Source organism: Neofelis nebulosa, chromosome 2 (genome assembly GCF_028018385.1).
Source record: "Neofelis nebulosa isolate mNeoNeb1 chromosome 2, mNeoNeb1.pri, whole genome shotgun sequence".
Lineage (NCBI taxonomy): Eukaryota > Metazoa > Chordata > Mammalia > Carnivora > Felidae > Neofelis > Neofelis nebulosa.
Window position 1 is genome coordinate 193,297,537 of NC_080783.1, and position 24,381 is coordinate 193,321,917.

Here is a 24,381-nt window from a genome sequence, read left to right on the forward strand (position 1 = left end):
CTGCTGTTTACCAAGAAGGGGGCATCTGGGGAGAAAGAGGTTCTGGGTAGGGATCACGAGTTTAGTGTTAGCAGAAGGAAATTGAAGGCGTCCCCTGGCTGTCTCAGCTGTCTTGATGAGGGTGGGGCCCGGGTGGCTTGAGGGGTCAACGCTGGTGGCCGAGGGCCCAGTTGAGCCTGGCTGTGGATTTGCAGCAGCCCCCGTCCCAGGTAGCTGGGGGATTGCCCTGCAGAGCTCAGCAGGAAGAGGCAGAGGGTTTGCCCGGGGAAGGCCAGCACCGAAATCATCACTGAGTCGTCAATATGTCAAGAACCTGAGTTAGGAGGAAGGGAGCAAGGGGTCTGGAGGAGAAGGAGGTTATGGTGGGGGGCCTGGGGGCTCTGGGAGGTGGGTCTTAGAGCCTGTGATGTCAGTGATGGAACAGTTTGGGGGCCAAGAGGGCACAGCCACGTGAGCAGGAGCCTGCAGTGAAGTGGACGAGAATATCAGCACCGTCTGGGAGGTCCAGGAGGTGACAGTGGCGCTGGCGTGGAGAAGGTCCCCAGGGTGATGCTTGAGGCTGCTGTGGAGAAGAGGACCTTGAGACCGTTGTCAAAGTCCTGTGTGAGCAAAGAAGGCACCACGGGGCGTGTGGCAGGTAACGTGGGTGAGGAGGGGTGGGGAGGGAGAGCAGCGGGAATCGAAAGGATTGGGGGCATTTGAAGGATGGTGGAGGGAGGGCCATGAAGGGAGGGTCAGGGGGAGAGGAGGCCGCTGGCACAGGCTGGCTCCTCACTCCTTGTGAGGGAGAGCCAATGGTTTTCCAGACCCCGCAGGGTGAGAGCTGCGTGTCCCAGGTGTGCCTTAGGGGAACCCCGTCTCCGTTACGACAAGATGGAGAACCTGGGAGGCTGTGTTTCTGGTGTCCCGGACACAGCCGGCCCTCTGGAAGGGATGTGGAGGGGGGAAGGGGAAAAACAGAGCTGTGCTCTTTGGGATGACCCCCTTATCCTCTCTCGTGGGGGCTCCTCACCCCCTGCCATGTCTCCCCCCAACCTGCCTCTCAGCCACCTCGTCAATGCTGGGGGTGGCCCACTGCTCTCAAGGTAAAGTCCCTGCTCTTTAGCCTGGTACCCAAGCCCCCCTTGGAAAATTATCATCTATCGCCCTCCTGCCACCTCGCTCTCGTCCTAAATCTCCGCACAGCAGAACTCCTTAGGTCTCCGAGGGCGCCACCGTGCATCAGGCCTCTGGACCTCCACATGCACCGCGCCCTCTGCCCGGAACACCTTTTCCATCTCATGTGCCTAGAAAATGCCAACAAGTCTTTCAAGCTTCTCTGGAGAAGCTTCTCTGACTCCCTCCAGGAGTGGTGATCACCCCTTATTTTGTGCTGTCACTTTTCCCAGTCTTCCTTGTCTTATAAATCGGTCTGTCCCACTAGTCCCGGAGCCCCTCGGGAAGACAGACAGTGTGATGTTCGTGTCTCCCCCCTCCGTCACCAGCCTGGTGCCTGGGATACAATCACACTCAGCTAATATTTAATGCACTAGAGGACAAACTCATAGCTAATTACAAGAGCCAGCGCGTACTAAGTATTTGCTATAATCCCTAGCACTGTGCTAAGCTCTTTAAATCCATCACTTTCGGGGCGCCTGGGTGGCTCAGTCGGTTGAGCATCTGACTTCAGCTCAGGTCATGATCTCGGGATTCGGGAGTTCGAGCCCCACGACGGGCTCTGTGCTGACAGCTCAGAGCCTGGAGCCTCCTTCGAGTTCTGTGTCTCCCTCTCTCTCTGCCCCTCTCCCCGCTCACACTCTGTCTCTCAAAAATGAATAAATGTTAAAAATAAAATAAAATAAATCCATCACTTTATATTAGCCCCATGAGAAGGGTAGTGTAGATACTGTTCTTATACCCATTTTACAGATGAGGGGACTGAGCCTCAGGGAGGCGAAGTGACTTGCGCCAAGGACGTTGAGCTAGTTGGTAGTAGAAATGGGCTTTGAACTCAGGGCTAACCGAGCTAATCGCTAATGCGATTAACCATTATCCTATATTGCCCCCATGAAAGAGAGAATAACAAGATCTCTCTGTTAAGAGATTAACAGGGTTGGGGAGACTAAGGTTTGTGGGGGAGTCTGTGATAAATTGATATTAACAAAGTCAGTTTTGTGTGTGTGTGTGTGTGTATAACAGTGATGGCCACGGTCACTGTTGGTTGCCTGCCCAGAAGCCCATTGTCCCTTCTTCAGTGCAACAGAGTTCTGCTTTTGTCCATGAACACTCTTCCCCACATAATCCTGATTGGTCTAAGCTGATAGCATCATCCTTCTTGTCTGCAATTGGTTCACTGGTGGACATGTGATCCGGTTAAATTAATTAAAGAAAATTGTGGTCAATATATGTAATACAGAATATACCATTTTAAGCATTTTAAAATGCCAGTTAACTCTTTAAAAACAGACTGCTGGACTTGTTGCTGGACTTAGTGGGGAAAGATGTGGTGCCTGGAGCTCTTGCAGCCATCTTGTGATCAGGAGGGCAGTAGCTGTGGTGCTGAGGATGGTAGGATGAGAATACAGGAAAGAATCTGATTCTCGATGTGGTTGCTGAGCTGCTGGATCATTCCTACCTCTGCCCTTCCTGACAGATGAGATAATAAACCACCCTGCTGTCTAAGCTATTTTGAGCTGGTCTTCTATTACTCGTAGCTGAAGGTATACTGGTAAGGTGACAACCCAGCTGGGAGAACAGTTCTCACCTGGTAAAGGATGACGTAAACTATAAGGAACTTTGCTGATCTCTAGGAGCTACAGCCCAGGCCTGCATCCCCTGACCTTTGGTCTTCTTTTTTTTTTTTTAATTTTTTTTTTCAACGTTTTTTAAAATTTATTTCTGGGACAGAGAGAGACAGAGCATGAATGGGGGAGGGGCAAAGAGAGAGGGAGACACAGAATCGGAAACAGGCTCCAGGCTCCGAGCCATCAGCCCAGAGCCTGACGCGGGGCTCGAACTCACGGACCGCGAGATCGTGACCTGGCTAAAGTCGGACGCTTAACCGACTGCGCCACCCAGGCGCCCCTGACCTTTGGTCTTCTAATGAGAAGGGTGATCTTGGGTTTGGGTAAGGACTGATGATGACCTGAGATGTCATCTGCATCAGCTGGCAGGATCTACAAAAGGCACAATCCTGGTTGTCCGGAGGTTCAGTTCACCAAGCATCAGTTAGGTATGTTCATGGTGCTGGGGTCCTCAGGGTGAATCAGACACAGGTTTTGCCCATAAGAGGCTCACAGTGCAGTGGGAGAGACAATCACAGGCCAGTGATGAGTGATGTATAGGTCTACACAAGGTCCAGAGCCTGACGTGCAAGGTGGCTGGGTAAAACTTCATGAGGGCATTTTGAAAGACAACAAGAGAAAGGGTCAGAGAGAGAAAAAAAAAAAAACAAACATTTCTTGGAAGAATGGACAACATATGCAAATTCAGGACAACCTGGCTCCCTTGGGGAAAATTACAAGTCATTTAGCGTAATGGCCACCGGGTTGGCCACCTACAGGTCATATGTCTCTGGGCAAATTACTTGACGTTTCTGAGGCTCAGAACTCACATTTATAAGAGAAAAAGAAAAAAAAAAAGGAAAGGCAAATGGCTGCAAAATTAGGCAACAGAATATATATGCAAAGCACAGGGCTTGGCATATATTAGGTGCACAAGAAATGCTCTTTATTTTCGTCACATGGTTCTAATTCATTATCTTCCCTGACCCAGGTGGTTTTCTTCCCTTTCTCACTCATTCCTGAGCCTAGTAGTGAGGCCCCCCAACTCCCGCAGACTTTTCCTCAGGCAGGAAACCCGAGCCCACGGCCTGGCCTAAGACATCTTCTAGGGCTGGATGGTTTGTGTGATTCCTTCTCTTCTCTCTCTTTTTTCCCCTAAATGCAACAAAATAAAACCAAACAAAAAGCCCAACGCCTGGCGTGGCTTGTCAGGGAGTTATGCAAGTGTGTAAAAAAATAAAATAAAATAAACACTGCGTTTTCGGCATTTGGGGCTGTTTGATTAGGCACGGAGCAGAGCCAAGGGCCGGTGAGACATAGGGAAAGCTCAGGGCAGAGTGGACAGGGGAGCGGCTTTGAGAGGGAGCTGGGGGTGGGGGCAGGAGGAACTTGGAAATGGCTGTTTGCCTCTTGCAAACTTGGCAATGCTGTGGCTGAATGAGCCCAGCCACTGGGCATTTGGGACCCGACTGCTCCACATTCTTTGGCCATTCACCATCCCTGTTCCCTGGCCACCAGGACACTCCAGGGGTCATTCCATCTATTCCCCTATCACTGTAAAAGACCCTGCACCCTTGTCTCAATAGTTAGGGCTCCCGCCTCCCGTCCTGAGGAGATCCCACAGCCTGTCTTGATTACTCACCACCCCTATCCGCGTCCCCCCCCCATCAGTATAGCTTTTCTGCTCTAACTTAACTCCTGCTAACTACAGTTTTAGCCCATTTTCCTTTAACCAGTCTGAAATGAAGCTGGAGAACAGCTGTTTGCCGCCCCAAGACGTGAGTCTCCCTCCCTCCCTTCATCAGGCTTGACTTCAACATCATGTGGGTCCCTGCGGGTGTCCGCAGCCCTTCAAGACACTCCACAGGCATTCACAGCTCCCCTGCCACTTACCAGGCTGTTGTAGCTTTCGTTTCACTGAACCCTCAAAACAGATGAGGCTCAGAGAGGTTAAGTCACTTAGGTAGGGCCACACAGCTGGTAAGTGATGGAGCAGGGGTTTGAATCTGGGTTTTATTTCAGAATTCCCCCTCACTCTTCGTCAGCATGTCCGTGTGGAGGCGTCCTCGCCCGGATTTACCAGAATCTCACAGCCTCACATTTCCTCTGAACTGGGAAGATGCTCTGAAGACTCTACCCTGAGAGGAGGAGGGCGTGGCCAGGACCACGGGCCCTGTCGAGCCTGTTCCTTGTCACTTTCTAGATTCCTGATAGGGAAACTGAGGTTTCCAGAGGCTCTCAGACCCAGTTCTGACCCCCACGATGCCTGGAGCTGCGGCGGGTGCTGCGGCTGCGTGGAATCCCCAGGGTGCGGGGCGTGGGGAGGGGAGGAGGCAAGGGCAGAGGGTCTGCGCCAGGCCCCAGAGGACATGTGCCGCGGCCAGCCCCGCGCTCCACGCGCAGCGCCCCAGCTGCGGGCAAGCGCCTGCGGGAGGGGGCTACGGACTCCCGGGCCTGGCACTCCAGTCCGTTTTTTGCTGCGGATCCCGGCAAGGGGGGCCGGCTCGGGGGGTGGGACTGTAAAGGGGGGGGATTCCCTCCCTCGTGCGAGCGGAGGACTGGCCCCTCTCCGGGCTGGGAGCTCCGGCCGAGCGGAGGCGCGACGGAGAGCACCAGCGCCGGGCGGAGAGCGGGGAGCGGACCGCCAGAGTGGGGCTTTGCGGAGAGCGAGGGCCGGACCGAGCCTCCCCAAAGGACCGATGCGCCGGGTGGGGCGCTGGCCCCGGAGGGCGTGAGCCGCCCGCAGATTGAGCAACTTGGGAACGCGCGGGCGGAGCGCGGGCGAGCCGGGCGCCCAGGACAGTCCTGCGGCGGGCGGGCGGGTGAACCGGCCGCGCCCTCGCCCCTCCCGGGCCTGCCCCCGCCGCGGCTGGCAGCGCGGAGGTGAGTGCCCCGGAGCTGCCCCGTCCTTCTCCCTGGCGCCCCCTTTTCCCGGGACCCGGGGCGCCGCGGGCCGTGACGTCGAGGCTCCGCCGAGCTGAGTGCGGGGGGTGGGGGCGGGGGGCGACAGCGAAGGGAAGGGGACTTCTGACTGCTGTCGGGTCGGAGGGTGGGAGAGGGCACCTCCTGGAGCCTCCCCTGCTTGTCCCGCCACCTCCGTCATCCCTCAAGCCAATGCGCAGCCCCCTCCCGGTTGCTGCCCGGGGTTCCCCTCAACCCCGCAGCCCCCGGTGACTGTCTTCACTCTGAATCTCATCCCATCTGACTCTGACTCTGAAACTGACCGAAGCTGATCGGTCTGGATTCCCCAAACCCATCCGCCCTATTCACCCCTCCTCCCCAAGCCAGAAGTTCTTGATCCCCTGGTGTCATCGCCTCGGATCCCCCTGAATCCCTTGGCCCCCGGTTCCCCCCGCCCCAGTCCCGCAGCCCGGGTCCGGGTCCGACGTGGCAGGCAGCTAGCACGGCCTCCCCCACTGCCCTGCGAGGTGGCGCGACTCCCTGACCCACGCGGGTCGGGCGCTGAGGGACGGGGGTGCTGCTTGGTCGGGGAGAGGTGGGGGCTGTGTTCGCCCGGGGTTCAAAGGAGGGCAACGACGGATTCTGGGTGCGGGCGCTTGGGGGCAGGGCTTTTCTTGTGAAACTGGCCCCTTGGACTTGGAGAGTCCTCTTGGATTTGGGGGGACAGCCAGAGGTCCGCCTCCCCTCCCCCTGCACCTGCTGGGCCTCTCCCGGATAGTGGGTAGGGAAGAAGAATTTGCGCGCGTGGGGCGCAGATGGAGGGACGTGAAGGAGCCTTTCCCCAATGCCCTCGGTGTTGGGGGGTGGGGGGCGGCCCCAGCACCTGGCTTGGCTCCGGCCGACACGCTAATCCCGACAGGTCGGGCAGGCACGTACTTGGTCCCGCCCCCCGCCCAGCAATGCTTCTGCCCCCGCCCGCCAGCCGCGAAACTCTCCACCCGTAGCCGGTCCCGGGGAGGGTTAATGAGAAATTATCGGATGGTTTACATTTTTGGGTCTGTATCCGGCCCCGGACGGAGTACCAATTTATCCTGATAGTGTTACAGGCAAGAAGGTGAAAGTGACTCCAACCTTATGGGGGCACCGAGTCCCCGCCCTCAGCTCCACCCCCGGCTGTGTTCCCCTCCGCAGCCTGTGCCCTTCTCTGGCGAGACCACCTAACAGGGAGGGCACCGCCTCTCTCCCGGGTCTCCCGCCCCAGCTCTGCCTCTGCCGCCAGTTCCTTCCCCACCTCCGGGGTCAGCTCCCTGTCCCTTGCCTCGCCCTGCAGACACCCAGTCCTAAGGTTGGTAGCCCTGAGACCAACCTTAACCTGTCTGGACCAGAAAAAAAAATGGGAGTAATTCTACTTGCTTCCTAGAGTTGTGCTCAGTGAATGAGGGCCTAGCGCATGGCAGGTGGTGCAGGTACCTGATGAATGTGAGCCTTTCACCCTGACCCTGGCAGAGACAAATGCCCTTCCCCGCCCCCCCCCCCCCCCCCCCCCCCCCGCCTGAGACCTTGATTACTGCCAGCAGTTCCCATTGCTGGTTCTGCCCATCCAGGGTAGTCTGTGTCCACTGCCCTTGAGGGTCGGTGGGTAGGACGGGCAGGGGCTGGCTGGAGCTAGCTGGATGCACCCACCTGTGATCTTCTGGGGCTGGGTTCTACGGTGTTTTCAGTCTGAGACCTGTCCAGCTTTAAAAATTGCATTTCACATACGATTCTGAATTTTCAGCTTCTCTTTTTAAAAACATCAGAAGGTCTGACCATATGAAACCATTATTTCTGCCCATCGACAATCAATCAACTGAAACTGCTTGAACTTTTTCCCATCCAGTGATAGGTGAGGGAGGCCAGTGTCATTTGCTCCAGTGAAATTCCGATGTGGATCGTCCTGCCCATTTTCCAGCTGAGATCGTGGTTTCATAGTGATTCAGGTGGGAGAGGGCCAGGGTGAGCATGGCAAGAGCCAGGCTGAAAGCTAAGCCAGAGTGGGGGTGGGGGGTGGGGGCGGGGAGGATTGAAGGGAATAGAAGGAAAGTAGAGGCAGGGCAAGGAAGGGAGCTGACCTTTGCCGAGCACCAAGCCCAATGTGCCAGGCACCGAGCCAGGCAGACACAGGAGATGCATAGGAGACCTTTCCTGCTCGTAGGACCCCATCGATACTAATCGCAGAGTGAGACCCAGGATTTAACACCAGTTGATCTGCGTGGCCTTCTCCTGCAGTGTTTGTCTGGTGTAAGGACTCACGGCACCCCGAGCATGTATCTGCCAGGGGTCCCAGGACCTCACTTCCACACATGCCTCAATTAAAAGTTAACCCTGCCATGGGGCGCCTGGGTGGCGCAGTCGGTTAAGCGTCCGACTTCAGCCAGGTCACGATCTCGCGGTCCGTGAGTTCGAGCCCCGCGTCGGGCTCTGGGCTGATGGCTCGGAGCCTGGAGCCTGTTTCCGATTCTGTCTTCCTCTCTCTCTGCCCCTCCCCCGTTCATGCTCTGTCTCTCTCTGTCCCAAAATAAATAAAAAACGTTGAAAAAAAAATTTAATAAAAATAAAAAAAAAAAAAAGAAAAAAAAAAAAAGTTAACCCTGCCATGCTGAGTGATCGCATTGGGGCCAAGGCAACTGACCATAAAGATCCAAAAATGGAGATTGCGTAACAGTGCTCAGCATCGTGTTTGGGATCCAGATGATACCAAAACAAAATGAAACGCCCGTCTCGCTTTTTAGATGACCATTGGCGTGTCGACACAAAATTGTGTCTTCTTGGTCACAGAAAATACAACAGCTCTGAGCGAGTTGTCATGAGGTGCCAGACACCGTTCTGAGCAGCGGCGTGCATTAACTCGTTTAAGCCATAAAAAACAACCACCCTCTTGCAGATAAGGACACTGAGGCAATCGCCCAGTTCCACCTGCGGTAACTGCTAATACATAGCGTGGCCAATATGGTGATCTGGCTTCCGCCCTTAACCATCGTATGTTCTACGGGCCAACCTCTGGCTGAAGACCCCAGTTCGATAAGCTCAGCAGGATGACGGTGATTTGTAGGTGATGGAAGTGTGTGGTGGGGGCTGGGGAGCATGGAAGGCTCTGGCAGTTCACGCAGGGAGTACTGGAGGGGCATGTAGGGGCTGGCATTTGGGGGTGGCTGGGGGCGTCTCCCCTGGCTCCGGCTGCAGCGCCAGGTGGGACCCGTCAGCCTCGTGTAAACACTTCTCCGGGCAGCTTAACCACTTGAGTGTGACTGGCCTTCAAAGCCGGGCGGGAGAGGCCGAGGAGGGAGGTGCTGAACTCCCTCGTGGGATAATGATTTATCTCCCATGCAGGTGGGCTCACTGGGGCCTCCCTGAGAGGCGAAGGGGAAAGGGACTGGGATGGGGTGGGCGGGGCACTGCCACTCTAGCATTTCAGATTTCTCATTCGTAAGCCAAAAACTCAGCCAACTCTCAGAGCAAGCCTGTGAAATAGGCATCTTTGTCCCCATCCTATAGATGAGGAAACTGAGGTTCAGGGAGGCTCAGTGACGCGTTCAGAGGCATCTAACCAGCAGACGGGAGGGCAGTGCTTCCCTGGCATCTCCAAAGCTTCCTGGAGGCTCGCTGTTCCCTTCTGTCCCTGGGTGAGCGTGGGTGGGTCCGCACCGAAGTGTTCAGGGCAGCGCTCGGGCAGACCTCTCTGCTGGGAGAATGTGTGGGAGCGCGCGAGCCTGAGCGTGAAGCGGGGTTTTCGGCGTCGGGCTCCAGACACATTTCACCGGGGAGGGACCGGCTCCCCCTGCCCCCATCACCCGGCCAGCGGGTCCAGAGACCTGGCTCTCGCTGGGCTGGGGGATTATCCCCATTCTCTGTGTCTCTGGCCAGGGCGGGCATCTTTTATCCTCTCACAAAGGCCAGGCCCGCAGGGCCTGCTGTGTCAGAGTTTCTGTGGCCGGGGAAGCCTTGCTTCCTTTTCTCCCGCCAAGCCCAGAGGGCCACGCAGAGCCTGCCAGCCTGTCGGGGGCCACTGCTCCAGCCCCACAGGTGAAAGGCACAGGGGTGACTCAGCACTGGGAAGAGAGGGCTGAGGGGGTCCCTTACAGAAGGACAGAGAGAGCTCCTCTTCTAGAGACAGGCGATTGCTGCAGCATGAGGTCTGTAGGGTCGACCTAAAGAAGGACTTCCAGTTAGAGCCCGGCCAGCATCGGGCAGGGGTGGGGCCAGCTAGTTGCCAGTGATCCACGGATTTGGTCTGAGTGTCTGCCATATTCCAGCTGCTTGGGTAGCCGGCTCCAGTCCCGGGTTAGGGGACTCTGCAAACTTCCTGGGAGAAGGGGCAGATTCCTTCTCCGGGGGTGCCAGGTGGGTAGCTTGTAACATTCAACCATTCCGAGTTCTCACAGTCTCCTGGCTAAGGAGAGCCACAGGGGAGGGTAGGAGGTATAAACTGGGGGGGACCGCGTGGTTCCCCAGAATTGACCTTTCTTTCTCCTCCCCTACCAGGTTGGTTTTTGGAGGCGTCCCTGCTGAGGTGACAAAGAGTTCTCCCACGTGACACCCCAAGGTGCCTTTGAGGAACGCTCTCTGGACCTCCCTATGGGCTGATGAAGAAGCTGCCTCCCCACACCCTCTCTGTCCCCAGCTGAGATTATGGTGGATTTGGGATACGGCCCAGGCCTGGGCCTCCTGCTGCTGACCCAACCCGGCAGGCGTTAGCAAGAGCCCTGCACTGTCCGCCCCCCCTCCCCAGAGACCACCCCTCCTACCAGGGGCCTGGAGTTGGCGAGTGACTATGCGGCTTGGGCTGTGTGTGGTGGCCCTGTTTCTGAGCTGGATGCATCTCGCTGCCGGCAGCCGGGGGATCAAGGGGAAGAGGCAGAGGCGGAGTGAGTAATGGAGCGGGGCCGGACCACCGCTGGCCTTGGGAGCGGGCGGGGGCCGCCTGGGGACTAGAGGGCCATCGGTGGTTTCCTTCTCTGATGACCATTGCAGATTCTACTCGTCCAACGCCACTTCGTACTTTACTCAGTAGATTATCCAGCTTGTGGATTGATTTGGGGGAGATTACCCACTCTGCAGATGACCCACGTTGTCTGTTTTCCCCTTTGTAGACTCCGCTTTCTAGATTAACCTCTCTCTTGTGAGGATCCAGTTGGTGGATTATGCCCCTTTGACATAACACCAGCTTTGTGTGGTATCCATGGAGATGTGTCCCCTACCGCTGTGGCCTGGGGTTCATGGTCCTCTCCTCACCGACAGGAGTTCAGGGCTCTTTTCTTTGAGTCTTGGCTGGAGTGCAGCCCTCAACCCCTTGGGGCCAGGAACTCTGCTCAGCTTGGGCAACGGCTTTCCCTGCCCAGATCACCCACCGGGCAGAGACAGTGGAGCAGGGAGGCTCGTGAGACTATCCACTCCCGTGGTTTTTAACTCTGCCCGGTGGGATTCAGGGAGCTGCACGGGGGGCTGAAAGGGAGGCAGTGGGAAGGCGTCTGGCCCCACTGCCCACCCAACCAGAGTGCCTCACTCTTCCCTGCTTTCGGTAAGATTCCACGTAAGATGTCACTGGAAAGAAGGGTCCTCCCAGTTTAAAAACTAAACCGAACTAAATTCTATTATTGTACAGATGGGGAAACCGAGGCTAGGACACGGGAGGAGATAATAGCCCTAAAGACACAGGGTCAGTATTGGAACATAATTAGTTCCCATGAGCCCAGTCTTCCTAAAAACAGAGCTTGATGGAAATCACGACTGACTGGGCAGCCACGAGAGCCCTCGAGCCTCAGCCTGGCTCCAGCAATGGGGGACCCGTACCTGCCCAGTATGTAGTGGGAGTGGCCACTGTGTGTATGGGACCGTGCCAGGGAGAAGGAGGAGGCCGATGTTACAGACCCCCAAGGCCTGTCCCCCATAAAAGATGCCACGCCCCCGGGCCGGAGGCTCCACAGAAGTGTGGCACAACCAGACGGAGGCTCACCAGTAAAGGTGGAAAGGCAGTGGAGTTTTGTCGGGCCTCCGCGGGAGCGGCCAAGGCCAGAACCCAGCCCAGGGAGAGAAGCTCAGAGAATTGGTGAAGCTGAAAATCCCCAGCTTAACAAACAATTAGAGACGGTTAGGTTTAATCAGCAGCGAGGCCTTGATTTTCCTCCCTTCCTCTCTGTTGCGGCCAGCGTTTTGGACTCCATGGGCCAGATGCGGTTTAGCGGTTCATAACCAGTCTCCTCTGTTTCCAAGATGGGAGAGAGAGAGAGAGCAAACGGGAGGGAGGGACGACTCGTGCTCCCGCGACGCACACTGGCGGTCACGCTTCCCGCTCACAAGCAGAGCCACGCATCCCCCACCTCCCTAAGCCAGGGGTCGAAGAGCTGGGTTCAAGACTTTTGTACAGAAAAAAAATAAGTGAATAAAAAGCACTGGCCTGAGCCTGCAGAAAGGGCTCGGTCCCTGCAAAGGGCCATCAAATGCAGCAATTTTGATGGGTCTCCTTTTTTTTTTTTTTTAATGTTTATTTATTTTTGAGAGAGAGAGAAAGCGTGAGTGGGGGCAGGGCAGACAGAGAGGGAGACACGGAATCCGAAGCAGGTTCCAGGCTCTGAGCTGTCAGCACACAGCCCGACGCGGGGCTCCAACTCACAAACTGTGAGATAGTGACCTGAGCCGAGGTCAGAAGCTCAACTGACTGAGCCACCCAGACGCCCCTAGTCTACGTGAGATTTTATTCGTATGTATTTGTGTGTCGTGAGCTCTTTGTAAAACACCAAGCTCTGTATAGACTTTGGGATGCACGTCACCGTTATATAAACAACGTGTGGGCCATCTTGCGCTCGGGTTTTCAGGGTTGAGGGGAGGGAAGAAAGAGGCCCAAGATGTGACGTGTGGCTACCCTGGCCTCCTAACCACTGGACGGCAGAGGAGGCTGGCTGGCTGTGCTGTGAGCCTCTGGTCTGTCGACTCTGCCATCATCTGTGTCAGTAGGGCTGTTAGAAGCCACCCGATGCGGCTCTGATCTGGAGGCACACACCAGTTTTGAGTCCAGAAATGGCTGATCGCATGTGTGATGGTCTCCCTGCCTGGAGGGGGAGAAACTGAGCAAAGTGCCCTTCGGTTGTGAGTTACGAACCCTGGCAGATCGACTTCCTCCTCTCCTGTTCGCTGAGGACGCATCCCCTCCCTGAACCCCGTCTTCACTCACTCCGCCTCTTGTCTTCTCGCCCTCTCCTGAATGCCTTCCCACCTGGATTTTGTGCCCCTCACCCTGCCCTCATGTTCTCACTACTCCTGGCATTGAGGGCTCCTTCCCCTTACTGAGACCCTTCTCCTAACTGATTCCTGGGCCCCTTGCTTAGTCCTGCTCCCATGAAGCCCCCATTCCTTCACTGAACCCTGACTCCCCCATCCAACCCCATCCAGACTTTCTGGGGAAGTGAGATCAGGGAAGACTTCCCGGAGGAGATGACTTTAGTTCTGAGGCTTGAAAGAGTTACTCAGGCTCAGGAAGCGGCAGAGAATGTTCCAGGAAGAAGGACCGATTTGAGCAAAGACACGCAGGTGTGAAATAGTGTGATGTGGCCAGACCCCCCCACCCCCCAAAAATAGTTGTGGATTGCTGAGGGGTAGTGTTGAGAAATGAGGAGGGTAGGATCAGCTCAGGGAAGCTTTCCAGGCCAGGTGGAGAAATTAATAAGGCCAGATGGGTCTCAATTCTGCTGGTAATAGGGAGCCATTGAGGGATGTTGGGCAGGGGTGTTTTGGCTTTAGGAATATCAACTTGCAGGGGTTTTGCACAAGGATGAAGGAGCCACACAGGCCGCAGGGGAATGGCGGGGGGAGGGCACAGCCTTGCCTTCCTGGCCTGGGGAAGTGGGCTTCACTGAGGACTTGGGGGAGGGCAGGCAGAGCCGTGGGAGAGGGTTTTGTGAAGAGGTTGGGAAGCAGGCTCCATCCCTACTCCGAGTGCCCTCCACTTCATCCAGCCCACCCAACCTCCTCAGCCAGACTGCGGCCCTCCAAGCCTGCCTCCCCCGTATGCCTCCCTCCATCGTAGGCAAAGGGTCCTTTCGTATGGTGAATCTGGCCATGCCCTTCTGCGGTCACCTCCCCTGCCAATAGGAAAAAGCCCTATGTTCCATTCTGTGAATGCACGAGGATGTTCGGTGCCTCAGAGCCTTTGCACAGGCCGTTCCTCCTGTCTGGCACACCCTCTTCACCTAGCCGGCTGGGTAAGGGAGTGCCTTTCATTACTCATCCACTTACACGGTGCTAGCCAGCCCTGCCTGCCGCATCCCTGGGTGGGCCTTTGTTTATATCTCCAGGTCCCCAAGCTCCTAGCACTTCTGGGCACGTGTTAGGTGTGCCATAAACGTCTGTGGAATGAACGAGCCTCGGTTTTTCCCTTTGAATCATTACGTGCCCCCCAACACCCACCGTCTGCCTTAGACCCCCCTCTCCCCTACACAGACCCCCCTCCCTGTGGCTGTCCATTGCCCCACTGCCCGTGCATTTGTCTCACTAAGCCGAGAACAGCGTTGGGTTCCTATCCTTCTTGACCAGCATCCCTTTCCTCGTTGAACTTCCCAGCTTCTCTCTGAGCCCCTCCTCCTCTGCTGGCCTGTGAAGCAAGCGCGGCCAGGCTGCTCAGCCTCTGCCCGGGAATGCCTCTACTTCCACGGTGGAACCACGGATGCCCACGGCTTCCACGGACAGATCCCCGGGTTCTCCTCCCCGCTCCACGGCTGATTTCTTGAAGGAGATGGCTCTCCTTCCTCTGCTCCTCGACCACTGCCCTCTGCCCTCGCCCTCACCCTCACCAGGGGCGCCAACCCCTGTCCGCTGCTGCCTCGTTATCTGACACCTCAGCAGCCAGGGTCCTGCCCAGGCAGCTCTCCTCTTGCCTTCCACTGAGTTAGGTCCCTACCTGTCCGGTTGCCCCTTCGCAGCCTCCTAGCCGCCCTTCTTTCTTCTGTCCCTCCCTTAACTTCCTCATTCCTCCTCTCACCCTCTGTGCCCACCGTCCGCTGCCTCATGGGCCCCCATGCCTTCGGGACTGTTTTCGTGCCAAGGACTCCACATCGAGGTCTCCAGCCAAGGTGTTTTTTCTCTCGAGCTCCAGAGCTACGGGCTCGACTCCCTCATAGACACCTTCCCCCGGATGCCCCACAGGAACCACAACCTCAACCCATCCAAAACCCGACTATGCATCATCTCCCCCACCCAAACCTGCTCCTCCTCCTGCGGTCCCTCTCTCGGTGAAGGGCCAACAGCCACCCTGTCACGCAAGCCCAACACCTGGGAGTCACCCTCGGCTTGCACTTTCCCCAGCCTCTCGGCCCCACATCCAGCCCATCAGCTGGTCTGGTTGCTTCTCCCACCTGAATATCTTACCTATGTCTGCTCCTTTGCATCTTCTTAGTTCAGCTGTGTCTCTTCGAGCTGAGGAGTCTTCCTGCCTCCAGATTGCCGTCCCCGCAACCCTTTCTCCATACCACACAGTGATCCTGACCACGTCTCCGATTTTAAAGCCCCCAGTAATTCCTCACTGCCTGTAGGGCAGTGTCCAAACTCCTGCGTACAGGTTTAAGACCCTTCCTCATCTGGGCCTGCTTCCCTCTCCAGCTTCCTGTCTTACTCCTCCCTCCGTGGTCCACCCCCCGCCCATGCTGATTTCAGAACCCGAGTGCTCCACGCTTTCTCTTGCTGTGTCATTGAGAGATCCGAAGAGAAATGCACACAGAGATTTGCTGTTGGTTGAATGCGAGGAGGATCGCAGTATTCTGAGGGGCCTTTTGCAAATCTGTCCTTAACAAAAGTGACAAGGACGGAATGAATGAGCATGGGGACATAGCTATAGTGGCCGGCAAATGGGACACCTGGATCAGTTCAATTATTGAAACCCAGGCAAGATGGGGTGCCTGGGTGGCTCAGTTGGTTAAGACTCTGACTTCGGCTCAGGTCATAATCTCGTGGTTCACAAGTTCGAGCCCCGCGTCAGGCCCTGTGCCGACAGCTCAGAGCCTGGAGCCTGCTTCGGATTCTGTGTCTCCCTCGCTCTCTGCCCCTCCCCCGCTCATGCTCTGTCTCTCTCTGTCTCAAAAATAAACAAACATTAGGGGCGCCTGGGTGGCGCAGTCGGTTAAGCGTCCGACTTCAGCCAGGTCACGATCTCGCGGTCCGTGAGTTCGAGCCCCGCGTCGGGCTCTGGGCTGATGGCTCGGAGCCTGGAGCCTGTTTCCGATTCTGTGTCTCCCTCTCTCTCTGCCCCTCCCCCGTTCATGCTCTGTCTCTCTCTGTCCCAAAAATAAATAAAAAACGTTGAAAAAAAAATTAAAAAAAAAAAAATAAATAAACATTAAAAAATTAAACAACAACAAAAAAGAAACCCAGGCAAGAATAGAGGGAACATTCATTTCAACAATGTATTCAGTAAGAATCTTGCATAACAGAGGATGTAATGTCTTGGGGGTAGAAGCAGTACCTAAGATCTGCAGCACCTTATTAATTTGTAACACAGCCGAATAAAGACTCAAAGTGGAAAAGCAGTCCCCAGGGCTCCCGCGTAACGCCCATGCAACATGTGAGTATTTTTGCTCTTAGAAGAACTAAACCAAGAACAATATTAATTGTTAAGTGCACTGGTCGATTAACACTGCCTCTATGCAACTAAATTCTATACTTAAACAACAACAACAACAACAACCGACCCCTACTTCTGGTCCCCACGTCACCCGGCATGGTCCTGCCCTTGGCCTTCGTAAACTTTGTTCCCTCTGCCTGGAGCACGAGCGGGCCGCGAAGCCTTGGCCAAGTCCCGTCACTTCTCCAGGTCCTCCCCCGTAAAAATGAGGATGATAACATAATAACAGCACCTGCTTCATGGATTGTGCGAGTTAAGTGAGTGAACACTCGATGACCTCTGAGGACAGATTAAGTTCTGGACACTTGGTAGTTAGCGGCTGTTACCGTGGTTACGGCATTGTTACATGGTTGTGTTCGTCATGGTCTTTTTCGCTTCCTCTGCTCGCCTTCTTAACTCCAACTCATTCTCCTGTTCTGAAATCAGGGATCACTCCTCCCAGCAGCCCTCCAGAGTGGACATCCTCACGTCCCTCTCCGGTGGTGGCAAGGGAGGCACACTAGACACTGTGTTTCGCCCCGGGTCACAGGCTGGGGACTTGGCTCCAGCTCTAGCCGACTCGGAAGCCTGAGCTGGGGGTCCACTATGCTGCGGGTAGTGGCAGTGGTCCCGCCGTCTGTTCTGATCCTCCCGGCCCTCCGTCTGCAGCCCGTGTCTCCAGCCCCTCGCTGCAGGCTGGGTCCTAAGTGGCTCATAACCCCTCTCCCTGTTCTCTTCTCCACCTGCTTGCCTTCCCATGGATTGAGCCTCCTTTAAGTGACCAGCCACACTGTTCTGCCACCTACCCTACAGACTCCTCCCTCCTGTTGGTCACTTCCGCCTACCGGTTATAGTCCCTAAGCTTCTCTCAAATCTGTTTCTGTCCATCTCCAACTGAGCAGAATTTTCTTTCAGACATTCTCATCTTCCTCACCTGGATGATCTGGTCCACTTCCTTCCAAATGGTCCTTCAGTCTCTGGTCTCCACCCACGCTGCCGGAGGAACCTTCCAACGTACAAATCAGCCCGGGTCCTGCACCTTGCCGATAGCTTCCTCCTGTCTAATCAGCTCGGAGAAATGTCCCAGGAAAAGCTCTGCAAAACAAGGGTTCTGTGGCCAAAATGTTTGGGAAATAAAGCTTCCTCTGTCCTCCTCTTAGGGAGCCACTGCACAGGAGCATAATAAAAGGGTTGAAGACGCCCTACAGTAAAGAATCCTGTTTAGACCTGTGGGACCCAGTGGTTCTCAGTCTTACCTGACGTAGTGGCCTTTTCTCCACAGCCTTTGATGAACATCTAGGGGAGAACAAGGTCCCAGGAATGCTCTTTGGGAAACGCTGCCTGGCAGGATCAAGTTCAAATTCCTTAGCATGATATCGAAAGCTCTTATCTTTCGCCATCCCCCTCCCTACCCCTCCTGCACCCCAAATTATCTGCAATTCCCCTGGCTGTTTTACACCTCTGTGGTCCTGTTCCTAGAGGGCCGTGATCTCTACTTCCTAATGGACAAATCTCTATGGATTCTTCAAGAGTCGGCCCAAATGGAGCCTCCTTTGTGACTCCTTCCCTCTCTTTTTTTTGGGTTCACTATCGCCAGGCCTGCGGCTGTCAGCATTTGCCCGTCTGCAGGCCTGTCGGCACCACCGAAAGATCAGTTTGGAGGGTCAGGCGACCTCGTGTCCAGGCCCCTGGCGCTCACACTGCACAGGGTACTTGGGAGGGGCTCGGGGAGTGTTGGTTAAACAAGTCCATAAAGGAATGACATCGAAGGTTTGAGACCCCGTGCGGGGGCTGGAGATCACACCGCCTCAAAGGATGGCCAGGGTTTCTCAACCTCAGCATCGGTGCCATTTTGAACCAGACAATTTCTTGCGGGGGCCACCCCGTGCATTATAGGATGTTTCGTGGCATCCCTGGCCTCTCTCCATACCGGTAACAATGCCCCACCCCGGTGCGACAGGTCCCTAGACGTTGCTACATATCCCCTGGGGAGCAAAATCGTCTCTGGTTGAGGCCACTGTTCTGGACATAGTTATTCTAGTTGTTTTGCTGTCTCTGACCAGATGATCCTTTGCTCAGACAGCTTAACCCATTGTCCTTCTTGACCTTAAACCTTTCTCAAGGCTAAAAAATACCCGCCTTCCATACCTGAGCCTTCGTACCTGAGGCTGAACCTTGCTTCCTCTGGGGAGGGGAGGGGTAGGTTCTGGGAAGCGTGCGGCTTCAGCAGCTTCTCCCGGAAGGGTAGAGGAAGCCCGGAGAGCGGAGAGCGAGACTGTGTTGTGCCTGGAGCTAGAGAGACACTTAGGGTGGACGAGGGCTCTTGCTTCAGGCATCTGTGCTAGTTCCCTTGAGAGATGATGCTGGGAAGGTTTACAAAGCAGTCTTTAAAAACAATTTTTTTTTTTTTAATGTTTATTCACTTTCAAGAAAGAGAGACAGAGCGTGAGCGGGGGAGGGGCGGAGAGAGGGGGAGACACAGAATCGGAAGCTCTGAGCTGTCAGCACAGAGCCCGACGTGGGGCTCGAACCCACGACCCGTGAGCTCATGACCTGAGCCGAAGTCGGACACTTAGCCGACTGAGCCACCCAGGCACCCCTATGAAACCGTCTTAAAGAGGTGCCATCCTGGCATGTGCCTCCTGAGAAGCACAGTCATTGCGTGGGAAGAAACCCCAATCTACTCACTTCCCAACCGTGTGGGGGCCTGGGAAAGACGGTGGTCTCGCCTACAGCCCCTCCTTCCCCCTGTCCCACCCTTGCAGTCAGTGCCGAGGGGAGCCAGGCCTGTGCCAAAGGTTGTGAGCTCTGCTCAGAAGTCAACGGCTGCCTCAAGTGCTCGCCCAAGCTGTTCATCCTGCTGGAGAGGAACGACATCCGCCAGGTGGGCGTGTGCTTGCCCTCCTGCCCTCCTGGCTACTTTGACGCCCGCAACCCCGACATGAACAAGTGCATCAGTGAGTGTGGGGAGGGCTGGAGAAGGCTCTGGCCCCCGGGGGAGGGTGCTTCGGACCGCTGGTGGCCGGCAGGAGGAGTAGAGGGGACACCGAGGGGTGGGGGGCAGGGATGAGGCTCCTGATTCAAGTATCCAGCTGCCAGCCAGACATCTCAGAGGGTCCATCCTCCTCTCCGGCTCAGCGGGTCCACCTCAGAACCACATCTCCTGCCTCCGGACGTGCACCCACCTGCACTCCCGCAGGGTCCTGAGCCACTCACACCACCGACTGGAGAGCCGGCCTCTCGGCCTCTCCTTGTGACGCCTCCGGTCCATCCCATAACCACATGGTGCCTGCCGCCTCCCCTCTCCCTCCATCCTCACTGCCATGGTCTCTCCCAGGCTCCTGGCACCTCTCCTCTGGAATATTGCAGGAGCTTGTTTATCTGTCCTCCAACCCTCCACACCACAGCCAGAAAGCCAGGTGCTTCTGAGACGTATGTCCTTTCCCAGGACACTTCTGCTTGAACCCCCGCCCCGGGCTCCCCTGACTGCGGGGAAGTTCAAGCCTCCCCTCCCTCCGCCCAGGTCTTCTCTCTGGCTGGGGTCCGCTGTATCAGCTGCAGCTCCGTGTGCTCTAAGGCACGGCCCATCCCACCTCTGTTCAGGTTCACGGTGGCACCCTGGGGGACAGGCAGGGAACACACTCTGGTGACCAATGTCAGTGCGCCTCCCAGTTGGTCAGTGCCTCGGAGTTTAGAATGCATTTCCAGACCTCCTATCAGTCGAGCCTCACAACAGCCTTTGGAGGGAGGTGGGACCTAAGTGACAGGGGTCCTTCTTTTGGATGACAACGGTGAGGCCTGGAGGGGGAAATGACGGCCCCGAGATCGGCCCTGGGTTCTAATCTCAACTCTGCTTCTCATTCGTTGTGCAACATCGGGATTTTGCAGCCTCTCAAATCCTCATCTTTAAAATAAGAGTGGTAGTTTTTACCCCCCTAGGGTTGTCATCAGAGGCATATAGAAAGCCCTAGATGTCTGGCGCTCTGTAAGTGGTACCTGCTGTTGTCTTTACTGTATTTCACCTGCGACCAAACCCAGGAATCAGCAAGAGAGGAGGGAGGCTAGCGGAAGAAACAGAGATAAAGCCAAGAGCCCAGGAGGCACAGAGGAAGGGTGGGGTGGGGTGGGGTGGGGTGGGGAGCTTGTGAGGCTAGAGGTGGGGCCCTGGGGCTGCCCTCTTGGTCCTCGGGGTATTTGGGGTAGGAGTTCCTGGCTGTGCCAGCTCCTGGGAAACTAGCAGCCCCAGCTTCAGGTGCCAGAGACTGGGAGGAAGTTAGTCCTGCCCACGATCTGGGAAGGGAGAGATTGTGAAAGGCCCTGCCTACTTTCAGCCCTGTAACCCCCCCTCCCCCCACTTCCCCAGAGGAGGGAGAGCTGGCAGGAGGGGATGGGGAGGGACCCAGGAGTCCAGCCGGGGTGGTTCTTGGAACCAGACCTTACAGGGGGAGAGGAATTTGCCCTGGGATCTCTCCTCTCCCCGCCCCCCTCCAAGCAGACTCCTTTCGCAGGGCAGGAGGGGAACCAGAGCGTGGGATGTTGTGGGTGCAACGGAGAGAGGAAACCGTTGTATCCCTCCGTTCGACTCTGACCCTCTGACCGGGTGGCCCTCTAGGGTGCCACGACACGCTGGGACCCTTCTCTCTCGTCCCCACTGATCCCACAAGGTGTCCTGCCCTCCTCCTCTGAAAACAGCTGTCTTGGGCCTCACCTTGGTTCCAGGGCCTGGTGTGGGGTTTGGGGTGGAGTTAGCTGACTGTCCCTGGCAGACCCGAAGAGTGGCCACTTCGGCCTCCTCTCCCCACCCTGTCCTTGCCTTCCCTCCCACAGTCATGGCAGCTCTAGGCCAGAGTCCTGCCCTCGGGGAAGTGGTGGTGGTGGGGGGGAGGTCTGCCCTGTGAGGGGGGGGGGGCTTTGGGGATGGGAGATGAGTCAGAGGGCCCCCATCTGGCCCTCTCCTCAGAGTGCAAGATTGAGCACTGCGAGGCCTGCTTCAGCCACAACTTTTGCACCAAGTGTAAGGAGAGCTTATACCTGCACAAGGGCCGCTGCTATCCAGCCTGTCCCGAGGGCTCGGCGGCTGCCAACAGCACCATGGAGTGCAGTAGTCCTGGTGAGTTTGCTGGGAGCTGCGGGCAGAGGGTGCGGGACCCCAGGGGAGGGGCGGGCAGGGTGGTGTGGGGGGCAGGGCGAGCCTGGGCCTGGGGGGGCCGTGCAGCAAAGCTTACCCCCCCACATGCACCCCCACGACCCTGTGGGGTTTCTCTGCCCTCTGCACTGAGGATGCCTCCAGGCACAGAGCAGGTGGGGGAGACTCCCGTGGAGAATTCTGGGTCGGGGGAGGAGGTGTGACCCTCCCCCCCTTTCTCTCCCTCTTCCCTCGCTTCCTGCCAGCACAATGTGAAATGAGTGAGTGGTCCCTGTGGGGGCCGTGCTCCAAGAAGAAGAGGCTGTGCGGCTTCCGGAGGGGCTCTGAGGAGCGGACACGGAGGGTGCTCCACGCCCCCGGGGGAGACCACGCTGCCTGCTCCGACACCAAGGAGACCCGCAGGTGCACAGTGCGGAGGACGCCCTGTCCTGAGGGTGAGCTGCGGCCTCGGCCTCCCCAGGGCTGGGAGTCAGGGACCGCCACGGAGGTGTCGCCGCTTCCGCCTCCTGCCTGTCGCCCAGGGCCAGATGGGAACCCCAACTCCGGGTGCCAGGTTCCGGCAGAGAGCAGTCCCCAGGACTCTGTGTGGTGGGAGCTGGGACCTTCAGTGTCCACATCCCTCCAGTTTCCCCATCTCTTGGGAGCCAGCTGAGGTTGGCACCGGAGGGACCCTCGGAGGTCAGATGGGGGCACAGAAGGGGATGCTAAGACCCAGAGAGGTGCGGTGATGTGACCAAGGTCACACAGGCAGTAGGCGGCAATGATGGGACAGCTGGCCCTGGGGGCAGGGGAGTCGGGGGCTGTCCTGCTTGTCCTGAGAGCCGCACCGAACATCTTGGCCCACTGGGGCCCAAGGTCTGAGGAGGTCACAAGGATGAGCAGGGCATCTGGTTCGTCGAGGGGTGGAGGGTGAGAGGCTCCCGGACCCCCGTCTCTGTGCCCATGTTGCAGGGTCCTCTGAAGTAGCCGCCAGTCAGAGGAAGCCTTGAGGGGTCCCCAGCTGCCTAAAGGCAGCGACTCCAGCCCCCCTGCTTCCCCCGCCCCGCTTCCTCACCACCACCCCCCCCCAAGAGCCCTCGGCCATGCCCAGGGCCACCTCGCTTGCTGTGGGACATCCTTTGTTGACTCTTCCTGCTGTTGGGGTTGCAGGGCAGAAGAGGAGGAAAGGTGGCCAGGGCCGGCGGGAGAACGCCAACAGGAACCTGAGCAGGAAGGAGAGCAAGGAGGCGGGCGCCGGCTCCCGGAGACGCAAGGGCCAGCAGCAGCCGCAGCACCAGGGGACAGCGGGGCCGGTCACGCCTGCAGGGCTCACCTAGGGGCCTAGGGACATTCTTCAGCCTCCAGGCCCATGCAGAAAGAGTCCAGCGCTGCTCTGTGTGATGAAAGCTTTACTGAACTGGAGCGCTGGGGGCACAGCGTTCACGCACTCTCCATACGTATACGGACACACAAACACACACACACACACACACACACACACACGGGTCCATGGCCAAACATGCAACCAGCGTACATGTGTGCATCCGTGCGCACGCGCACACAGACACACACACACACACACACACACACACAATCGAGGCCACCGGATGACACTTTTATCTCCCGGACGTCACCGTGTGAACAGGGTGGGGAGGTGGAGGGGTCACCTCTGCCTGGCAGAGGGCCCAGCGTCACAGACTTGGTTTGCGATGCTCCCAAGGGACATGTCAGAGAGACCATTTCCCCGCGTGCAAGCCCAAACAGAGTGGAGACTTCTGGAGGAGCTGATAGGATCAGTCCAGGGTGGCAGACAGGAACCAAAACTCAAGGCCTGTTCAGCATCTCCAGCTGTTTGACTTTATCATTGGAGAGTATTGTTACACACCTATGATCCGTGTCAGGGCTGCCCCGACTCTGAAAACTGCTTAAAAGTTTATTTCAAATTAAAAACAAAACCAAATGACAACAGTAGCCACAGGCACCACGTTCCTTTTCAGGGTCCAGGGGTTGGTGGGGTACACGGGAGCAGGAAGGAACAGGGCTGAGTTTTGAAGAGATCCCCTAATGGCTTCTGGACGGAGGGCCCAGGGCAGGAAGAAAACTTTGGGGATACTCTGAGGGTGATAACCAGCTTCTCTACATCCTTATTACTCAGAGTGTGGTCTGCGGACCGGCATCAACGTCGTCATCGGGCGGCCCGTTAGAAGTGGGAGTCTCGGGTCACATCCCAGACCTGACGAACCAGAATCTGCAGTGTAACAAGGTTCCGGGTCCCTGGCGTGCACATTCAAGTTTAAGAAGTACTGCTCTCATTACCTCTGCGGACGGAACCAAGGTCCTGGCCACCTGGCCACGGGAAGGGTTCTGGTCGGCCGTGCAGGAAGACTTGCCATCTGGGAGAGGTAGAATCTGCATCCTGGGGGGGTTAGTGGCACCCTAGAGGCCAGGGATGCCCAGGTTCTCTGGGATGGTTGGAAACCCTTGGATCCCAAAGACAGAACGGTGGGTAGAATGACCTCTTGTGGCATCCCCAAGTGTCCACTGGCAGCCTAATGGGCCCCGGGCCCCGGACGCAGTGTTTGGTTTCCAGGGGGAGCCAGGTAGGGACCTTGCCCTCACAGAAGTAGAGGTTGGTAGGGGTGACAGTCATGGACCAAGGGATCCTTCCGATAAGTGTGTAATCACAAATGGGTGGAGTTGAGGCCAGGCAACCCCTGGCGCGTACACATAGCTATGAAAGTGAATTAAGGTGAATCGAAATAAGACTTTATCTCAGGGAAGCTTTTCAGAGAAGGTGGTATTTGAGTCAAGCTCTGAAGGGTGAGTAGGAGTTAAGACAGAGAAGGAATGGCGTTCTAGACCAGTGCTGTACGACAGAAATATCATATGAGCCACTGATGTCATTAAAAAGTTTTCTAGTGACCACGCTTAACGAGTAGAAAGAAACAGGCGAAGTTAATTTTAATGAT

General features: G+C 56.6%; 1 protein-coding gene across 4 annotated transcripts; it reads left to right on the forward strand.

Moving 5' to 3' along the window:
* Positions 1-466: 466 nt before the first annotated feature.
* On the forward strand, positions 467-23,383 carry RSPO1 (R-spondin 1). Of its 4 annotated transcripts, none has more exons than XM_058718020.1 (6): positions 467-637; positions 10,185-10,567; positions 19,053-19,244; positions 21,248-21,397; positions 21,679-21,867; positions 22,583-23,383. In XM_058718020.1, the coding sequence occupies exons 2-6, from the start codon at positions 10,474-10,476 to the stop codon at positions 22,747-22,749; spliced, it is 792 nt and encodes a 263-aa protein (XP_058574003.1). In that variant the 5' UTR covers positions 467-637; positions 10,185-10,473; the 3' UTR covers positions 22,750-23,383. The 4 variants fall into 4 exon arrangements, with proteins under 4 accessions (XP_058574003.1, XP_058574002.1, XP_058574004.1 ...); XM_058718019.1 differs by lacking the exon at positions 467-637 and adding an exon at positions 5,327-5,645; XM_058718021.1 differs by lacking the exon at positions 467-637 and adding an exon at positions 9,198-9,325.
* The last annotated feature ends 998 nt before the right edge of the window (positions 23,384-24,381 follow it).

Excerpts from the sequence above, each read along its gene's own strand:
- RSPO1 (XM_058718020.1), top strand. The coding sequence starts at position 10,474 with ATGCGGCTTGGGCTGTGTGTGGTGGCCCTGTTTCTGAGCTGGATGCAT. Across the intron at positions 10,568-19,052 it reads GGGGAAGAGGCAGAGGCGGA|TCAGTGCCGAGGGGAGCCAG; the intron begins GTGAGTAATGGA and ends CCACCCTTGCAG. Across the intron at positions 19,245-21,247 it reads CGACATGAACAAGTGCATCA|AGTGCAAGATTGAGCACTGC; the intron begins GTGAGTGTGGGG and ends CCCTCTCCTCAG.